Source organism: Labrus mixtus, chromosome 3 (assembly GCF_963584025.1).
Source record: "Labrus mixtus chromosome 3, fLabMix1.1, whole genome shotgun sequence".
In the NCBI taxonomy this organism is placed as follows: domain Eukaryota; kingdom Metazoa; phylum Chordata; class Actinopteri; order Labriformes; family Labridae; genus Labrus; species Labrus mixtus.
This window is the reverse complement of record NC_083614.1, coordinates 26357765-26375760: the sequence shown is the minus strand read 5'-3', so window position 1 is coordinate 26375760 and position 17996 is coordinate 26357765. Positions and strand designations below refer to the sequence as shown.

Below are 17996 nucleotides of genomic sequence, written 5' to 3'. Positions count from 1 at the left end.
TAACCTGTTTTGCTTTAGTTGTGTTTATGTTTGCATCCTCTCATTTAAATAAAGGACGCTGCCTAAGATTTAAAATCTCTCACTTCTTTGATTTTAAGAGATTGATTTAAATATTATCTTTTGTTTGATATTTATTTTTGGGGCTTTTTATGCCTTTATTTTAGAGATACAGTGGATAAAGTCAGGAAACAGGACTAGAGAGTGTGGGGAACAACATGCTGGAAGGGAGCCACACGCCAGATTTGAACCAAGGCTGTGCGGTCTCGAGGACTTTAGCCTCTGTACATGTGGCGCACACACTAACCACTAGGTGACTGGCTCCCCTGATTTAAATATTCAGGATCATAACTTGTATTTTTATGTCACATTCATCGGATGTAACAGCAGAGTAGCATTTTCCGCCTTCATCGAGGACAAAGTTCACCTCAGAGGCAGGTTTTAGTTTGAAGGATTACTTATAAAACTTGGAGCTGGGACACTTATATATATATGGTTATATATTTACTCTCAGGTATGCTCTGAGCTTGGCAGATTTTGCAACTTTCACTGAAGCGTCTCCAGAGTCTGTCCTTTGAAAGTGTGCAGGGTTTGATGTGAATCGTTTGGAGAGCTTAAGAACAAATTGAGCATAAAAAGGGAGGATGAGTGGCCTGCAGCTTGTGAGTCCCAGAGTGAAGGGGATCAGAGTTTCATCACACAGCGAGCTGCAGAGTCTGGCTGCACAAATCACACAGGTGAGTGAACGTGATCGGATTTAGCGTACATTTGATCACAACCCGATTAAAATGGATTTATATAGGCTATTTGTTCTCTGGCGACCCCAGACATCCAAAGCAGAGTGGGATGTTCTGACACAGGTACAACTTCACCAACTAGCAAGGTAAATGAAGATTGAAAGGCTTGAAAAGGTCAAAAGGCTCCAGCAACACTTGTAGTAACAAATTAGACCGACGTGTTTCGGCTCGTGGCTTGCAGGGTCATCCCCGGACATCCAAACAGCGGCGTCGGCTGGATAGGGCTTGGTTGGGATACAGCCATACCAAGAATAATTTTAGCCCCGCCATCAAACAACCAAGAAAAATAAACCAAAACAACCCGCTCCACTTTAATTTAATTTTAAACGCTATAACACTGACATGGTCCAACTGTAACTCCACAACCCAACAGCGCTGATTCAGTGAAGTGATGCAGAGTCTAATACAGCATCACACCTAACCCTGATCTGAGTTCAATAGAAGGTCTGTCATTCACAGAGGCGCTGCTTGTCAACAGGCCAGACAGGCAAATTCTTGGGGACTCAGGCCAGAAAGGGGCCCCCAAAGGCTGACAAACTCAAAACTGCAGCAGTAGAATTGACAGTAGAAAACCTCCGTAATGGGGCCCCATCTGACAGGAATTATCTGTCTGGAAGTGAAAGAGGAAGAGTGTCAGGACACTGGCAGACATAATGGTAGTTGGAGGGGCCCCCAATTAAATTTTGCCGAGGGGAAGTTATTATCTTGATGTAATGTGTTTCTACCAGCAGGGGGCCCTGCAACCCTTTAAAGAGGTGATTGATGTCAGCTCAGGTGATCTCCACAAAGCAGGAATGAAACCTGTCTCATTTGTTCGCCAGGTCAGTCTTTTTTGTTTGTTTTTGTTTACATCAGGAAACTATTTCTTCAAACTTGTCAGACACTATTTTTAACAAAATAAAATGTGTTTTTGTTTGTTATTTTAGGATATTGTCCTTTTATGGTTTCCACTAGAATCATTCTAAGTAACTCCATTTGTATATTAACTGCAGCTGTTTTTGATTCGTCACACTTTTGAACGCTCATATGATGATGCTCGATCATTTTCTTCATCAACAGCAGCTAACGTTAGCAATGAGGTTAGAAAAGCTATGTTTCAGGAACTATTTATCCATAAATATGATCCAAATTCAACAGAATCTGACAGCTTACTTTATGTTCTGAATTCTCTATGTGCTTTGCATGTATCCCATATTTGGGCTGTTTTTCTTCTTAGGTCTTGTCAGTGTGTTTGTACCCCGAGCTCTTACAGGACAAAGATCTGCCTCTGGATGTCAGGCTCAGGGCTCAGAGGTTCCTGGAGGTCTGCGATGGAGGAAGTATTGGTGAGGTGTTTTCTGTTGATATTCTTTTTTTTTTTTTAAGAAAGAAAGAAAAATAACACATCTAATGTTTGATCAAATAGGTTCTTACACAGCCTCCTCTGGCATGTGGTACGTCAGGCAAAGCATGGCTGAGTTCATCACGAGACGAGACGCCGGGGTGCCCTCATACGCTAAAGACGTCTTCATTTCTGGTGGCTCTCAGAAGGCCCTCATGGTAAAAATATACGATTAATATCACTGTATCAGAATGTTTCGCTATCTAGTTAACATCTCGAGTCAAAAATATCCCATAACACCTGAAGTCACCATGAAATAAAAAAAAACATTTTTTTGTTATGTTAATGTTAATTTATCTGCCAAATATATGTAAGAATATCAGAGTATTTTTTTTTTTTTACATCTTCCTGTAAAACGTTCGATCTTTTGGCTTCATTTTGAGGGACGTGATGTGTTGTCCATCTTTGTAGACTGTTTTATGATGTAAACTCTCAGTGCTGCAGTAGCTCACATCCAGTGGCAATTCGGGCCCCTCGAGTGGCCTGGGGCCAAAACAGGCCAAGGGTGCAAAAGGTTGAATTGCACCCTCATTTTAAATTTCTGCATCTTCAATTGAAAATGATGCAAAAAAATAAAGACTTTTTTTTTTTTACAATAAGTATCAAGGCAACAGTGACTCAGATCGTGTTTATTACATCCATGATCTGATGGTCATCACAGGTGCGCGATATCTGTTTGGTAACCGGGGACCACCTGTGAGACATCAGGACCCCTATATGCTATTTTTAATTGCTGTTGCTGGTCACTATAGCTGCACCCCCTTTAATCTCAGATGCAAGTAGTTTTGTCCTAGAACCGGACCTGGGGCCCCAAGCTGTTGCCTGCCTTGTCTTTTGACAAACATCACCTCTGCTCACAGCAGTGGCTAACTAAGACTAAGGATAAGTTTGATATTTTGATAATTTCTCTTCAGGTGATAGTGAGACTGATATCCACTGTGGAGGGGGAGACTCAGACAGGTGTTTTGACCCCGTTGCCCTGTCCTCACACCATACCCGCCCTGCTGGACGAGGCCGGGGTGACGCTGGAGCCGTACAAGCTAATGGAGGACCAAGGCTGGGCTGTCGATCGGAAAGAGCTACACCGAGCTTTAAAGGCTGCTAGGGGGCGCTGTAACCCAAGAGCTATTTACATCAGCAACCCAGGAAACCCTACAGGTAAACAGCAAAGAAAAACGACATTAAAGCTGCCTGTTCAAATCTCTTTGTTGTCATTACCTTTAGTTTGCTGAGTTTGTTTGTCGTCACAGGTCATGTGCAGGACAGAAAGTCAATTCAAGAAGTGATCCAGTTTGCAGCAGCTGAGAGACTCCTGTTGTTGGTAGACGAGGTAACAAAACAAATTTGACAAATTTCACACAAATTGCTGAAAATGTCTACAACATTTCTGAAAGCCTGAAATCTTCCAGAGTTTCTTATTCATCGATGTCCCTCTCAGCGTGAAGTTCTCTCTGTCTGACAGGGAGGGCAGGAGTCCCAGGAAGAAAGTCTTTACAGAAAAACATGCTGCATAAATCCAAAATGGCAGACGTAGAGACAGGGTTCGGTTCTATAAAGACAGTTTTTTTTCCTTCTATGTAATTACTATCAGAGCCAGTTCATGGGGAATTTTCTGAATATTTCCTGCTGTGTTCACACATCAGTTCAACCCGACCTCTTGCAGAAAATTTAGGCGGCTGGCAGAACGAAATACGGATGAAGTCAGGGGTGTATAATTTGGCTCTTGGTGTTCACACATGTAGCTCGGAAAGTCTCCCAGCAGGGAAGGTGTGGAAGAGCAACTCAGGTAGGTTTCAGGGACATGCTGTCCTGAAGATTTCTGGAGTGCATGTGTGAAAAAGGTTAATTTAAAGAGGACATATTATACCCCTTTCCTACCTTTTCAACCAGTCCCCTGTGGTCTAAATGAAACATCTGTGCTGTGCTTTAGTCAAAATATAACATGAATCAAGCACCAGAGGAGGTTTGTGACCCTGTATAAACCAGCTCTCTCAGAATGCTCCGTTTTGGTGTGTGTGTCTCTTTAAATGCAATGAGCCCCCCCTGAGTTTCCCCGTAGACATCACTCCTCTGTAGCGAGAATAAAAATGGCCGACCTGCTCAAAAGTTTAGCTCTAGGCTGGGGGTGGAGTCCATGGGTGGAGATACCAGGGGAGGGGAGGGGAGGGGATTTTTTTTACCAGAATGGACACTCAGGTTACTCAAATATATGTTCAAAAACACTGTAGAAGTGGATTTTTCATAATATGTCCCCTTTAAGGAATCATGTTTTTAGAAGAAGCATTTAAAGTTATAACAAGATCACTAAGTTTCTTGGTATTCCATGAATTATATGTTTTAAAATAATGTGAACATATCTTGATAAAAGGCAAACACCTTGTTAGAACAATTCACTTTTCAAGTCATAACTTTTTAATATTTGTATCATTCTTCGGATGGCAGCAGTAAGTCCAATCATGAATGTTGTTCCCTTGTGCTCCAGGTGTACCAGGACTGTGTGTTCGGACCGGGCACACAGTTTGTTTCCTTCAAGAGAGTCCTGTTTGAGATGGGCAAAGAGTTCTCCGAGAAGGTGGAGTTGGTCTCCTTTCACTCCCTGTCCAGCGGCACCATGGGAGAGTGAGTTCTGTCTCTTTTACCTGCAGACAGCTTTAGTGTGCTAGCATGTAAGAATGACTAAATAACTTGTCTGTGTCCCAGCAGGTGTGGTCTGAGGACCGGATACATGGAGCTGATCAACATTGACCCGGAGGTGAAGCATTTTGTGGATACGTGTCTGTGCACTGATATCTGCGCCCCAGTCACAGGACAGCTCGCTCTGCATATCATGGTCAACCCACCGACACCTGGAGACCCTTCCTATGACGCATACACACAGGTGACACATCTGTAGAGCCCCTGTGTGCTTAGAAGAGATTATGAAAGAGAATCAAGTGCATTTATTCCTCTATGTTTCCTGACGTCGGATTTACATTCCTACTCAAAATACTGTATTTCCTTCTTCAAAGGAGATTCTTCTCACTCAGGCCACTTTGTCCCAGAATGCTCAGCGGGCTCAGGAGTTCCTGAACGATCTACCCGGGATGAGCTGTGAACCAGCGATGGGCGGGATCTACCTTTACCCCCGCCTGCGTTTACCACCTGAGATTTTAAAGCAAGCAGAGGTGGGAATGTATCAAGGACCTTTTCAAATACATGTAGAGGAAACTATGGTATTGTTTGGATGTTGTAAGGCCAATAATGATAACACACTGTAAAGATTAACATCTCTGTTTTTAGGTATCAGAGGTGGAGGCGGACGTTCTGTACTGTCAGAGGTTGCTGAAAGAAGAAGGCGTGTTATTAGGAGCTGGATGTCAGAATGGTGAAACTACAACCGAACACCATCTGAGGTGAGTACACATGAACGTTGAAACATCGACAGGTATGTTTTTATTCCTTTAAAGAGTGACTGTTTCATGTGTTTTCTCTCAGGTTATGTTTCCACGTTCCTCCTGACACGCTGGAGGAGGTCCTTGCTCGACTTGGTTCTTTTCACCTTCGCCTCTTTGACGGTCTTCCTCACGCTGATGGACGTGTGAAAGACACGGAGGCGGGGCAAAAATATAAAAGAGGCATGGAGCCAATCTGGAGAAGTGTAGATCCTGAACCCAAATGTTGAGTCTGGAGTTCATAAAAGGCAAAAGCTCAAAGGAGCTTATTCATATTTTTGATAATCAATCAATTAAATTATAGCTTTTAGCACTTTATAGTGTAAGAGGGGGCGTGTCCAGAGGGGTTGCATGGGCCCCCGCCTTGAAAACCGATTGGCCACCCCAAAATCCCAAACTAGGAGTGGCTATTTACCTTATCAGAGGCGGGTAGGGATGTAAAGATGAATCTTAAAATCGTGATAAATCGATTCAAAGGTAAAGATTCACATCAGTACTCTGAAAAAAAGAATCTCAATAATATGGTGAGCGTCAGCAGCTGTAGAGCAGAGGAGGTCGGCGGCCGCAGAGCAAGATTTAGAAATTGAGGACACACCACCGCCTTTTAAATAGGAGGTGTGGAAGCATTTTGGCTTCCCTAAGACAGAAAAGGAAAGAGGTGAGAAGATAACAGACGAGAAAAAAACTGTGAAGACAGAACTACACAAACAGCACAACCAACATGATGCAGCATTTAATGGACACCACAATGAGACGCTCGAATCACCTCCCCTAAAAGAAAACATTAAAAGGTCCAACCACACTGACAAGCGGGTTAGCAGAACCTAAAGGAATCTTTTTTCATCATTTGTCTACGGTCTCATTTTGTAAAATAAATTGTGAGAGAATCGTATCTTATTATGAGTTGAGTGAATCGTTACATCCCTAGAGGCTGGACTTAATTTAAAATCAGCTATTCTGGCTGCTTAGCTCTCAGTTGTAGAATTAATAAAATACTGTGCACATTTATGTATGGATAAGACACTTTTAAATTATATTTGTTCATACATGTATCTTTTGTCAAATGTCATCCTATTACTAAAAAATAAAGCAAATCAATAAAAAATAATTTTTTTGGAAATATTTTTAATTCAAAATTTAAAATTGCACCTCATCATTTCATCTATCATCAATAACAAACAACACATGCTTTAGCAATTTAAAATGTATTTACACTATTTTAATAGTCTTTTATACAAATATGTAAAAATACATTACGGGGTTAAATTACAGGTGTAATTACAGGACACAATATGTGGCTACAGGGACAATCAGTGCTAAACGTTGGGGCTCTGATCACATGATGATCTGTTAAAAAAAGAAGCCAAATCTCTCTTGAACTTAAGGCAAGGCTAAAACAGACCCATGAGGCCAGCTGCATTGTTCACCAGACCACAGACTTATTTTATAAAGGACTTTAAATTACCCTCAGAAGAAATCTACAAACAAAACGAAAATACAAATTCTACCATTTTCCAAACACTTTCAGGGTTTTAATCATTTGTTTGTTTCATGTTTTGATTTCTCATCACGTTGAAGACTAAGGTTTCTTTCTTGATACCAAAGGCTCTAAATGATACAATCTTAGTTTCTTTAATGATCAATAGTTTCAAAAAGTACCAAAGATTTAATCTAAAATATTATAATCTTCAGACTTGGTTTTAACCCAAAGCTGCTAAAATAAAGAAAGCGCAGCTGTGGTCTGTTCAAATTCACAGGTGGGCTGAACAAGACGTGACTGAAATCGTTTTGGTGTTTAAGTTACACTACGTCTCTTACAAACAGAGTGCAGAGGAGGGGACACTGTCTGCATGCCACGGTATTTGTGCAATTTAGACAGCGTGCAGGAGTTAATCTGTAATTTTTGATAATTAAAAACACAAAATGAGCCAATTTTTGACGCCTAGGACTCCAATTTTTGTTGCTGTGGTATCAAAAGAGGTATCAAGAAAGTTTGATTTTACTCGTATCATATGATAGTTTAAAATTCTGGTATCATCACCCCCACTTCAGAGGCTTTCATTTAAACCAACCAAGAATGTGCAGATGCCTGGATACAGTATTCACATTTAACAGGATCCTGGTTTTAATCCCAGTTTCTGAGTCTACAGTGTTTACATTCTCACACAGAAACCTGATACTCTCAGAACCTGACGAGAACCAGGGTAGTTATCTGCATGTTATCACACTCTTAAATTAAAAAAACCTTAGAAGAGCACAATCATTCAGAGCGTCTTACAAACGTTTCCTTCAATAACCAGTCTGTACAGGACGGAGTTTTGTGTGAATCCTCTTGGCACATGTTGGTGAGAGTCACTTATGAGCTGAGGCAACCAGCAGTTTGATCTAAAGGAGCAATATGTAACTCTGACACCTAGTGTTTAAAATGGGTACTGCAGTCTAAATTCAAAACATTGTAGAGAGCTGTCCCCCCCCGCCCCCTCCTCTCTAGAGTCGATGATCACGCAGGTTGCCATGTGTTGGACACTGAAGCTTCAGTGTTTAGCCAACTCTGCATCGGTCTGTAAACCTTTCTGCGTTCTAACTTCTCTCCATTTTTCAAAAGCATCTCCAATATTGATCCTAGTTTGAGCACGTTTCTGCTCGTGGAGCTTATTAGAAACATGCAGAGGCTTTTTAGGTCGGGTACAATCACTTCTATCTGAATCAGTTCTCTTGCCCGCTTCTATCGCTGCAACACCTGTTGGTTTGACCTGATAACTGGTCTCATATCTGGCAAACCAAGGGGTGTCCCAAACGGCAGTGTGGGGGGTGCCTTAAAACCGCCTTATACCTTCTCTGGTCCAAAACAAATCCAGACCATTCAGGACCAGAATCTAAAGTTAGAAGGAGGACATACTGGCTGCTGCATTGTTGTCAGAGAAGCCAGCACTTCAACATAGCATGTTTCCTTAATGTCTGATCATATAGTGAGGTCACTGTATGGTTTCATTCAGTAGATATCTTACATATTGCTCCTTTAAGAGATATACAGAGGTTTGTTTTGTCCAGAGGAGGTAATGATTCTCTATATACGCAGAACAGCCGACTGTAGTTTCTCTGTGGAGAGCTGATACTGCTTCTGTTGGATGATGTCCAGACAGTCTCTGAGAACCTGCACACAGAAACACAACATGTGAAATGTAGCTGGCAACCTGTGTTGTTTAAAAAAAGAAAGAGGAACTTGCTTTGGATGCATTATTCACAGATTAAATGTGTCAAGCTGGTGAAGAAAATGTTGTCATTTTACCATCCTGGTGTCCTGAGGCAGAATGACTCCATCGTCCCAGAGCCGGCCGGAGGAAAAGAAGGCTGAGCTCTCCTCTTTTAATTTCCTATTTAACTTGTCCTCCTGTTTCTGTTTCTGCTCCTCCTCCTCCTCCTCCTGCTGCTGCTTCTCACTGTTAGAGGAGAGCAGAGAGTCGGAATGACCAGGAGCAGCCATCGACACTCTGGCGTTTGGCCACAGGAACAGGAAATTAGGATCAAAGGCTCGTCCACACTAGAGACAAAAAATTAAAAACAAGTTAAAAAAGATAATTGACGTCTGTATCCTTTAATCCTGCGAGAACATCATGAAGGATTTATGAACCAAAAACTTCTATGACAGATACTCTTTTTTTTTTAGATTTATTTTTGGGCTTTTTGTGCCTTTAATGGAGAGACAGGACAGTGGAAAGAGCTGGAAACCAGGGAGAGAGAGAGAGAGAGTGGGACATGACATGCGGGAAAGGAGCCACAGGCTGGATTCGAGCCCGGGCCGCCCACGTGGAGGACCACAGCCTCCATACATGGGGCACGCATACGCACTAACCACTGCGCCACCAGCGCCCCTATGACAGATACTCTTAAGTAAACATTTGATACATTTCAAATTCACTTCTGCATTGACATTTGACCTTTAATTTCCAGCTACTAAAAAAAAGTAACTTCAGAAATGTTTCCTGAGGCTCTCACCATGGCGTAGCTGTCGGCACCGTGACAACCACCAATCACAACAGTGATTTTGGGGACCGAGGCACATGCCACTGCTGACATCATCGACCCCTGAGCCTTCAGACGGTTAGTGTTCGTTTCTGCCTACAACAGAGACACAGATGAAGAGATATGAAATAAAAACATTTATAAGTGCTGCTTTCCTTAATTCTCACATCCTTCCTACTTTTCATCTCTGTCTACTACCTTAGCTATTCTCTCTTTTATGTTCTTCATTGACTCGATTAAACAGGAATTAAAAATCAGAGATAAAGCCTGCATCCTTTGGTGGTAAAAAAAAAAAAAAGATGGACTCTGAAACGTGCGTTCATGCAAGCTGACGAGGGATTCTCTTGGAGTTTTTACCTGTGCTATAGAGAGCGTCAGAGCTGCTGCGGGTGCTGTGTTCTGGAGGAAGAGGAGCGGGACGTCTCTCTGGTCACACAACTGCACGAAGTGGCTTCCTTTCAGCGCGGCCTCGTTTGACAGCTCTCCGTTGTTGGCTATGATTCCCACCAGGTGACTAAAAGGTGGAATTTAAACAGACAAACACTCAGACTTCTCACATGCTTGGTAAAATACAATGAAAGCTCGAGCTGTGCTGCTCAGACTGGTAGTCAAGACAACACTAACCAAGACCACGACAGGCTCAAGACCAGAGTGCTCTGAGACAAGACCAAGACCATCAATATCACTGAAAAATCATCATCTTGTGTGCAGGGGGCGTGTCACTCACTTAGACCTTAACACCGAGAAGGTTGCGGCAGATACAAATCAAAGTATAAATTAATTGAAGTTATATTTTGTTTTAGAAAGAGGCGTTTTCCTTCTAAGCACAGTGATGACGTGGAAGCCTCTCAGTGGTGGTTTTGACCGGTCTTGATTTAAAATCCAGAGTCCGCCCAGTCTGAGACCGAGACAAGACCGAGTAAAAATGCTTTCGATTCCAAGATGAGACAGAGTCCTTCAAAAATTGGTCTTGAGACCGGTCTTGAAACCAAGGTAGCTTTCCAGTTCTATAACACTCAGACAGACTCAATGTGTGCAGGAACATGTTCCTCTGAGTGTCAGGAACAAATAAAATGCTAAGATTACTAGTTATCATTCAAAATATCTATTCTTATCAGATCAGTGAGGTCGAGCATTAAAGGTACGTTTCACAAAGCTGTTGGTCACTGTTGGAAGGACTGCATCAGAGTTTTGTTTTGGACCTGTGTCGATGAGTACTGATCTGATTAAGAAGTCCTTGAGGAAAGGTTGTTAATCCTCAGGGAGGCGGGGGGTCACAGAGTTTGTGAGGGAGGAGTTTCACCCACATTTTCAGAATGAAGAGGCAAATACAGCATCAGCAAGAGAAGAAGAAATTATGTTTCTGCATCCCAAAAATAAATAAAAGACTTCCTCTGTGGTTGATATTTTAAATGCACCCCTGCAGGGGGCTCTTAATCAAACAATAATAAAAAGATGATGTTGAGGCTGGCGGGGAATAATGGGAGTGATTCTCTCTGTCTCACCCTTTATCTCCTTTGAAAACACATATCAATACATCTTAAAAACTTGATATATAGCTGTAATGAGTGTGTGTGTGTTTTACCCGTGTATCTTTCCAAAGCCGGTGATGAGTGTGGTCCCGTAGCGAGCTTTAAACTCCTGGAAGCGACTCCCGTCTGTCAGCCGACTGACTACCTGAGCACACAGACAAACAACCCACAGTTTTATAATTCTGGATTTGGCGAGAGAGTCACATGGCAGCTATGACCCTGAAGAAACTTTTCAACAGACCGTACATTTCTGCTTCATGGTTGGTCTTTGTTTCCCCTCTATTTCAGCCCTGCTCAGAACAGGCTGTTTCTGTGTCTGTACCTTTAAATGTAAATGAGCTATGTCTGACCACGCCCCCCTCTCTGGAAGGGCTCGGGTGTCTCGGGCTTTCTCGCTCCATGTCCTATTGTTTACGGTGAGAAGGCAGACTCAGAGGGCAGAACAAACACCTAGCTGTGGGAGGGGCTACTGCCCTTTGTGATGTCATGAAGGGAAAATCTCCAAACGGCCTGTTTGAGCACACATTTTCTGAAAAGTGGAGCAGGGAAAAGACAGAGAGGATGGACTTTTCTCACTATTTAGGGGTTTATAGACAGACTAGGGACACATATTAGTGTTAGAGAAACATGGTGAAGTGTACTTTGCATAATATGTGACCTTTAATATTAAAATGCTGAGCTGTTTTCAGGCGTTTTCAAGGTATCAAACTAAATAATTCAACTAAATAACAACCAAGCATGTAAAGAGTAATTAAAGTGTTTTCTAGGAGTGTGCATAACCATGGCAACACATTGTTTAAGGTCAAATGGATTCTTCTCCATACTTTAGACTTGTTGTACAAAGAAAGCGAAACACTCTAACTATTTGTCGTTTTGCACACTGTACCATTTTAGCATCCAGACTGTAGTTGTAACTTCTTGGAGCGAGCCCCAGGAGCTCCTCTGAGCTGTACAGAGGCTCCTCTTCCTTTTTCCTCCTCTTAGTCGCCTCCTCATCCTCCTCCTCTTCATCAGGAAGTTGGAAGTTGAGCGTAGAGATGATGTTTCTGGTGTAATCGTACGCCTCCTTCTCTTCCCAGGCGAAATGGTCCACACAGCCGCTCACTCTGAAACCACGAGATGGACATGATTGATTAGTACGATTATTTATTTAATATCAGAGTCTTTGATGCTCTTTTGATAAATTGACTTACTCTGCGTGAAGTCTGGCTCCTCCCAGGTCTTCTGGTGTGACTTCCTCTCCCGTGGCGGCCTTCACAAGGGGCGGCCCGCCCAGGAATATGGTCCCTATCCGGTGCACCATCACAGCCTCTTCTGCCATAGTTGGGATATAAGCTCCACCCGCCGTGCACGAGCCACACACCACTGATACCTTCAGATTTAGAAAGATATGTGTTTGTGTGTGAGAATAAAGAACGAGGGATCAAAGCAGACTTCACATTGGAAGTTTCTTTATCTCTCATATTCATTTGGTCCTCGCGCCATTAGGTAAAGTTATAGATTAAATATTTTTGATGCAGTTGTTGCCGAGGTTCTCCTAGGTACACTCTTTCTTTTCTTACTTTTAACTTTAAACACTGATTTAATGACACAAATGAAGGACGCCACTCAAACTGATAAATAAATGTTACTTTTAACTTACCAAAATAAAATGCACGAGGAAAAAGTATTGCAAAGCAACTTTGGATAATATGTACAATCCATTGTTTTCCATGACCGCTCGGATATATTGCGAGGTCAGCTATGTCATCTGTTTCGTACTTATACCCACACATTTTTATGTTTGTATCCTCCCTTGTTAAAAAAAAGGCCTCTACTGCTCTTGATTTCTTTACCTGCGGGATCTTCATGGCTGACATGATGGCTTCATTATAAAACGTCCGTCCTCCCTGGTTCTTATCAGGAAAGATCTCTGACTGCACATTTTGTACAAACACAGAAAAAGAGAGTTAGAGATTAAAACAACAGGCAGCCAAATTCAGCTCACATTCAAACCTCCTGAAAAGACGCTTCTACAACCCTGTGTCAACCCTTATACGGTTTCATTTAGAAATAGATCTCTGCAGCGGGCACTGGGCATGCGTGTGCTGGTGTGAACAGGAAGGAAAATACTTAAACTGAGGAACAGCAGCGTAGGACAATGAGCCCAAAGGTTCCTTGGTTTGGACTGAACTCTTACAGACGCACAAAATGTAAAACATCATGACTGATACAGGGGAGTTAGTTTGGTTTCATTATCAGGTATTTTTGAACCAAATAGTTCTGGGGACTTTTTGAAGAGGAGCTATCCACCATTGGGTTCCCTGAGAACTACACACCATGGGGACTTTTTTTTTCTGTCTGCCATCGCACCACCATGGTGACACATAAACTTTAAGGTAAGATTTGAGATGCAGTTGCATTCTCAAAAGTCTCTGTTTAAGGTGATAGTGTGCCGGAGTAGCTTGGACGCTTCAGGTAAACATACCAAAAGAATAAGCATGAATGCAAAGAAAATATTTTAATGAGAGACGTGTTTGAATGTTAACCTGCAGAGGAAGAAAAGCTCCACCCGAGTCCACCAGGTAAACACAGGGCAGGCGATTCTGAATTGCGACTTCCTGTGCACGTAGCTGCTTCTTCACTGTGATTGGATACGCCGTGCCGCCCTTCACTGTGGCATCGTTGGCAATAAACACACACCACAGTCCGTTGATCCTGCCAATGCCTGAACAGAGACATAGAACAACACATACAGACAAAACACACGGGCAGAGGTCAGAGGCAAACATTTGTTTCTTACCTGGATTTTCATGAAATGGAAAAACAAAGCCATAGGCTGGCTGAACTAAAGAGCTAACTAGAGCAAGAGGAGTACATCAGGTGAACTTAGCTGTAGTCAAACTAATCACATGACACAGTCTATAGTTAGTACCAAAGATACAGATGCAGCTAGTGGTTTCTGACCAGTCAGGCAGCCGGCTGAAGGGATGTCTCCGTACGGCAGACCTAGACCAGCGAACGGTGACAGCTCCAGGAAGTCCTCGTCATCCAGCAGGAGCCTCAGGCGATCCCTGACCAGCAGCTTTTTGTTTCTCAGAGTGTGTCTGGCTACTGCATTATCCCCTCCACCTTTTCTAACCTTTTCACTCAACTCCACATACCTAACACAGGGAGGGAGAGACAAGGAACAGCAACCTTTTACAAAGTACTACAGTTAATAATGATGTCGTTTTGAGTTGATCAGAGATGGAAAAAGGCCAGCTGATGAGAGCAGAGACATACTTCTTGTGGCAGTCGTTGCTGTTTCGGAGGTTTGCTTCATACACGTGTCGTTGGATGGGCTGGAGGGGCTGCTCCAGCACTGGGAAGGCACTGCGCAGAGATCTCCTCTTACGGGCTGCAGAGCTCATAAAGCGGACAGGACACTGCCAACGGGGATCAGACAGCCTGCAACACAACATGCAAACAGCAAGTGAATACACTAAACACAGAATGTAAGTAAGTGTCTGGATTTTCAGATCAAATGTAGTGGTAGATGTCCTGTTCACAGCATGATCAAAACAAAGAGGTGACCATCATGGAAAAGTTAAACTGATGTTGTCACCTGTAGTGTCTCTCCTCTGTCGTGTTTCTCATCGTCCATGATGATGACGGGGTAAAAGGAGGCACAAAGACGGGACACACTCTTCCTCCGCTGCACACACTCCTTTGAGGGTCACATTAGAAGATTACACAGACGTTCGTTTTAACAACTTGGAGCATGTTTAATAACTGTCTTCCGGCCTGTAAGGTAAATGAGCACTGTCCGCTCACAGCTTTAAGATCATGACACATTTGGACAAGAGGTGACTGTTCAGCTAAATTTAGAGAAACTGCTTTTGGACAATCATCACTTTTAGAGAGAGCCAAAGAAAAGTGGAACTCAGTTCCAGCCCATATCAGAGTCTTTAGCGTTTTTAAAACTAAACTTAAATCACGGCTCAAGGCAAGCCAATCATGTGATCACCGGTTAAAACTAGGGCCCGACTGATGTGGGATTTTTGGGGCGAACAAAAAACTCGGGTACCAACATACAGTATAGCCAGATATCTTTCTTCGACCTTTAGAGATAGAGAGATGTAGATATACACACACGTTTGATGTGTTGTTCCCTCAAATGCATAATAAAGATATAGTGCGCTTAAAGACTCAATTTTACTTAATTACTAAATTAACAATTATCGGGACGCCAGTAGCCTAGTGGTTCTCCAAGCGGGCAGTCTGGGTTTAAATCCAACCTGTGGCTTCTTTTCCACATGTCATTCCCCACTCTCTCTCTCTCTCCCCCTGATTTCAAACTTTATGGTTCTATCTCTAAATAAACTCACAAAAAGTACAAAAAATAAACCGAAATTGAATAAACCTACTTATATCGGCATTTTTCTGACATTAAATTAGCCGATACAGATAGTTACATGATAGTCCACTTTGCACTTTAATAACTTGAATTTCCATTCTGGTGTGAGCTCTTGACTGGTTTTATTGTGTTGTTTTTATATTTTGCTTTGTTGTCTGATTTTTTTGAATTCGTTTTGGTTTAAGTTCTATGGTGATGTTGTCCTTGTGTTTCTTGTCTTCTGTGTGCTCCTGTTGCAACGCAAATTTCCCCTTGTGGGAAAATAAAGAATCTGAATCTGAATATCGGTCCATTAATTGGTAAGACTCCAATTTAAACCTTTAAATAATCCATCTCGAAGAAGAGAGTGTGATGCACTTTTGTTATATGTCGTTTCTTCTTGTGACATACTAATTGTAAAGTTGTGATGTTCTTAGTTGTTGTTTATTGACTTGTTTAGATTGCAATGTTTTTGATTATGATAGATCATCCTTCCCATCTGCTTTGCCCTTTCAAAATAAAACAATAAACTAAACTAATTAAAGAATAAAAGTATTACGTGTCTGTCAACTTTGATGTGATTGAATGGTATATTGAATACACACACTTTTCAAAAGCAACATGAGCATAAAAAAAATAAACAACTCTAACTTGTGATATTCTCGTTTAACATGCTATAAATGTAAGCTGCAGGTTAGCTTTATGTTACATGGTAGAACGAAGACGTGTTGTTCATATTTTCTTCGATTTCTACGCATAAATCTAAACAAATGACAGAGGATACTGTCAAACATTTGTGAAGTACTGTATGGACATTTTCTAAAGAAAGACAAATCGTTCACAGCATGTAAATAAAATGTGTGCCAAAGGTCGTAAAGACATCTGAGTGCACTTCAAGTGATACATAAATGTCTGGATTTATGTATTATTATATTATTATAACGTCTCTTACCTCGCCATATGTCGGTACATGTCTGTCTCTTCCCGATTTATGACTAACTAATTAAACAAGTTATGTATTTGGCAAAATAAGAAGCTTAAACAGCCCCCTTAAGGTGGTTTACACCTTTCCACACCAGCTACTCTACAGTAGCTACATTTTTCTTCGTCGGTTCTGTATCTGTTGGCGGTTTAGAGCGGTCATACACTACCGCCACCTACAGGAGAAGGAGGTGAAGTGCAGTGGAAATTCATTACATCCATATAAAGGGTTTTTTTTTAAAATTATTTTCTGTACTTTATATGAGTATTTAAATTGTAGGAACTATATTCAACAACCATTCAGAGAGGAAAAATTTCACCTTTTTGTCTGGATAACATTTATCTGACAACGGTGGTTCGGAGTTTCTGTACTTTATAAATTAAGATCCACAATAAGCATCCTTGTAGATTAAACTACCTCCCAGTATCTACATTTTTGAGCTGAACTGATCAGCGTATTATGTGATTGACAAATAGGAACAACTTTGAAAAGTGATAGATCACACTTGCTTCATTGTCATCTGTGAAATTATAGTGGACTACCTTTTTTGGGGGGTGGGGAATAATATTAGTTGATTCAAGTTGGCCGACTAAAAAAATTCACTTTTTTTGTTTTGGCCTTGTTCACTTTACTGTTTGTTATTTTTTCATAGTCCCAGAATAATGTGTTGTTTTAGAAATTATCTGGCGAGGTCAATAGCAGAGATCTTCATTACTTGGCATAACAATTTCAACCCTTCATATAAAATACTGAAAAAATTTATGTAAGTGTATCACAAGTTAAATCCCCTTAGGACATCTATCTATCTATCTATCTATCTATCTATCTATCTATCTATCTATCTATCTATCTATCTATCTATCTATCTATCTATCTATCTATCTATCCTCTAATCACTGAAGCTGTAGTAACAAACCCTGACCGCTAGATGGTACTGTTCATTTAGTAATTAACGAGTTTGGCTTCATTGTAAAGCACATTTACAGGTTAGAAGGGGAATCAATGCACAGCAGGTAAATGTCTAGTTCTACAAGAAGAAATTGAGAAACCTTTCCGTGAGCAGACTCCCACATTGAATTCCTGTAGGCCCCTAAATGTTTTTTTTATTTTTTTATTTTAAATCTATTGTTGTATATAATAGATTTTAAAATTATTATTGTTGATGTATATTGATTGTATATAATCAATACTGACCTTTACAGATTTTATAGTAAGATGTGTGAACAAGATAAATGGTTTTAACAGGTAGACTACTAATTTGATTTTTATTATCTCTAGTTCTTGTGCACATTCTAGCCTATTATTTAAAGATTACATTGATTTAAATAAGAATAAATAAAATATCTGATATCACAATATCTGAAAAGCCTTGTTTTTAAACATCTTATTAGGCTACTTAAGTGTCCTTTGTTATTGTCATACATTTATATGAAGCATATTGAATCATTTTGTTTGTGTAAAATAACAGGATATATATTCCCATTTTCTCTCTTTTT

At 41.2% G+C, this 17996-nt stretch overlaps 2 protein-coding genes across 2 annotated transcripts; one reads left to right on the top strand and one right to left on the bottom strand.

Annotated features, from left to right (window-relative positions):
- The first annotated feature begins 524 nt into the window (after positions 1–524).
- On the top strand, positions 525–6057 carry LOC132969055 (alanine aminotransferase 2-like). Its single transcript, XM_061034304.1, has 11 exons — positions 525–734; positions 1523–1615; positions 2011–2119; positions 2200–2333; positions 3090–3333; positions 3426–3505; positions 4658–4794; positions 4879–5053; positions 5184–5339; positions 5455–5567; positions 5650–6057. Exons 1-11 carry the CDS (start codon positions 642–644, stop codon positions 5834–5836), a joined length of 1521 nt encoding a protein of 506 aa, XP_060890287.1. The 5' UTR covers positions 525–641; the 3' UTR covers positions 5837–6057.
- Positions 6058–6803: 746 nt separating this feature from the next.
- Positions 6804–16620, bottom strand: si:ch211-198n5.11 (methylcrotonoyl-coenzyme A carboxylase 2). The gene is made up of 13 exons (XM_061034299.1): positions 16471–16620; positions 14748–14849; positions 14426–14590; positions 14108–14304; positions 13690–13868; positions 12997–13077; positions 12355–12533; positions 12048–12267; positions 11215–11306; positions 9987–10143; positions 9603–9725; positions 8896–9147; positions 6804–8760 (listed from the first exon to the last, which is right to left on the bottom strand). The coding sequence occupies exons 1-13, from the start codon at positions 16488–16490 to the stop codon at positions 8674–8676; spliced, it is 1854 nt and encodes a 617-aa protein (XP_060890282.1). The 5' UTR covers positions 16491–16620; the 3' UTR covers positions 6804–8673.
- Between the last annotated feature and the right edge of the window lie 1376 nt (positions 16621–17996).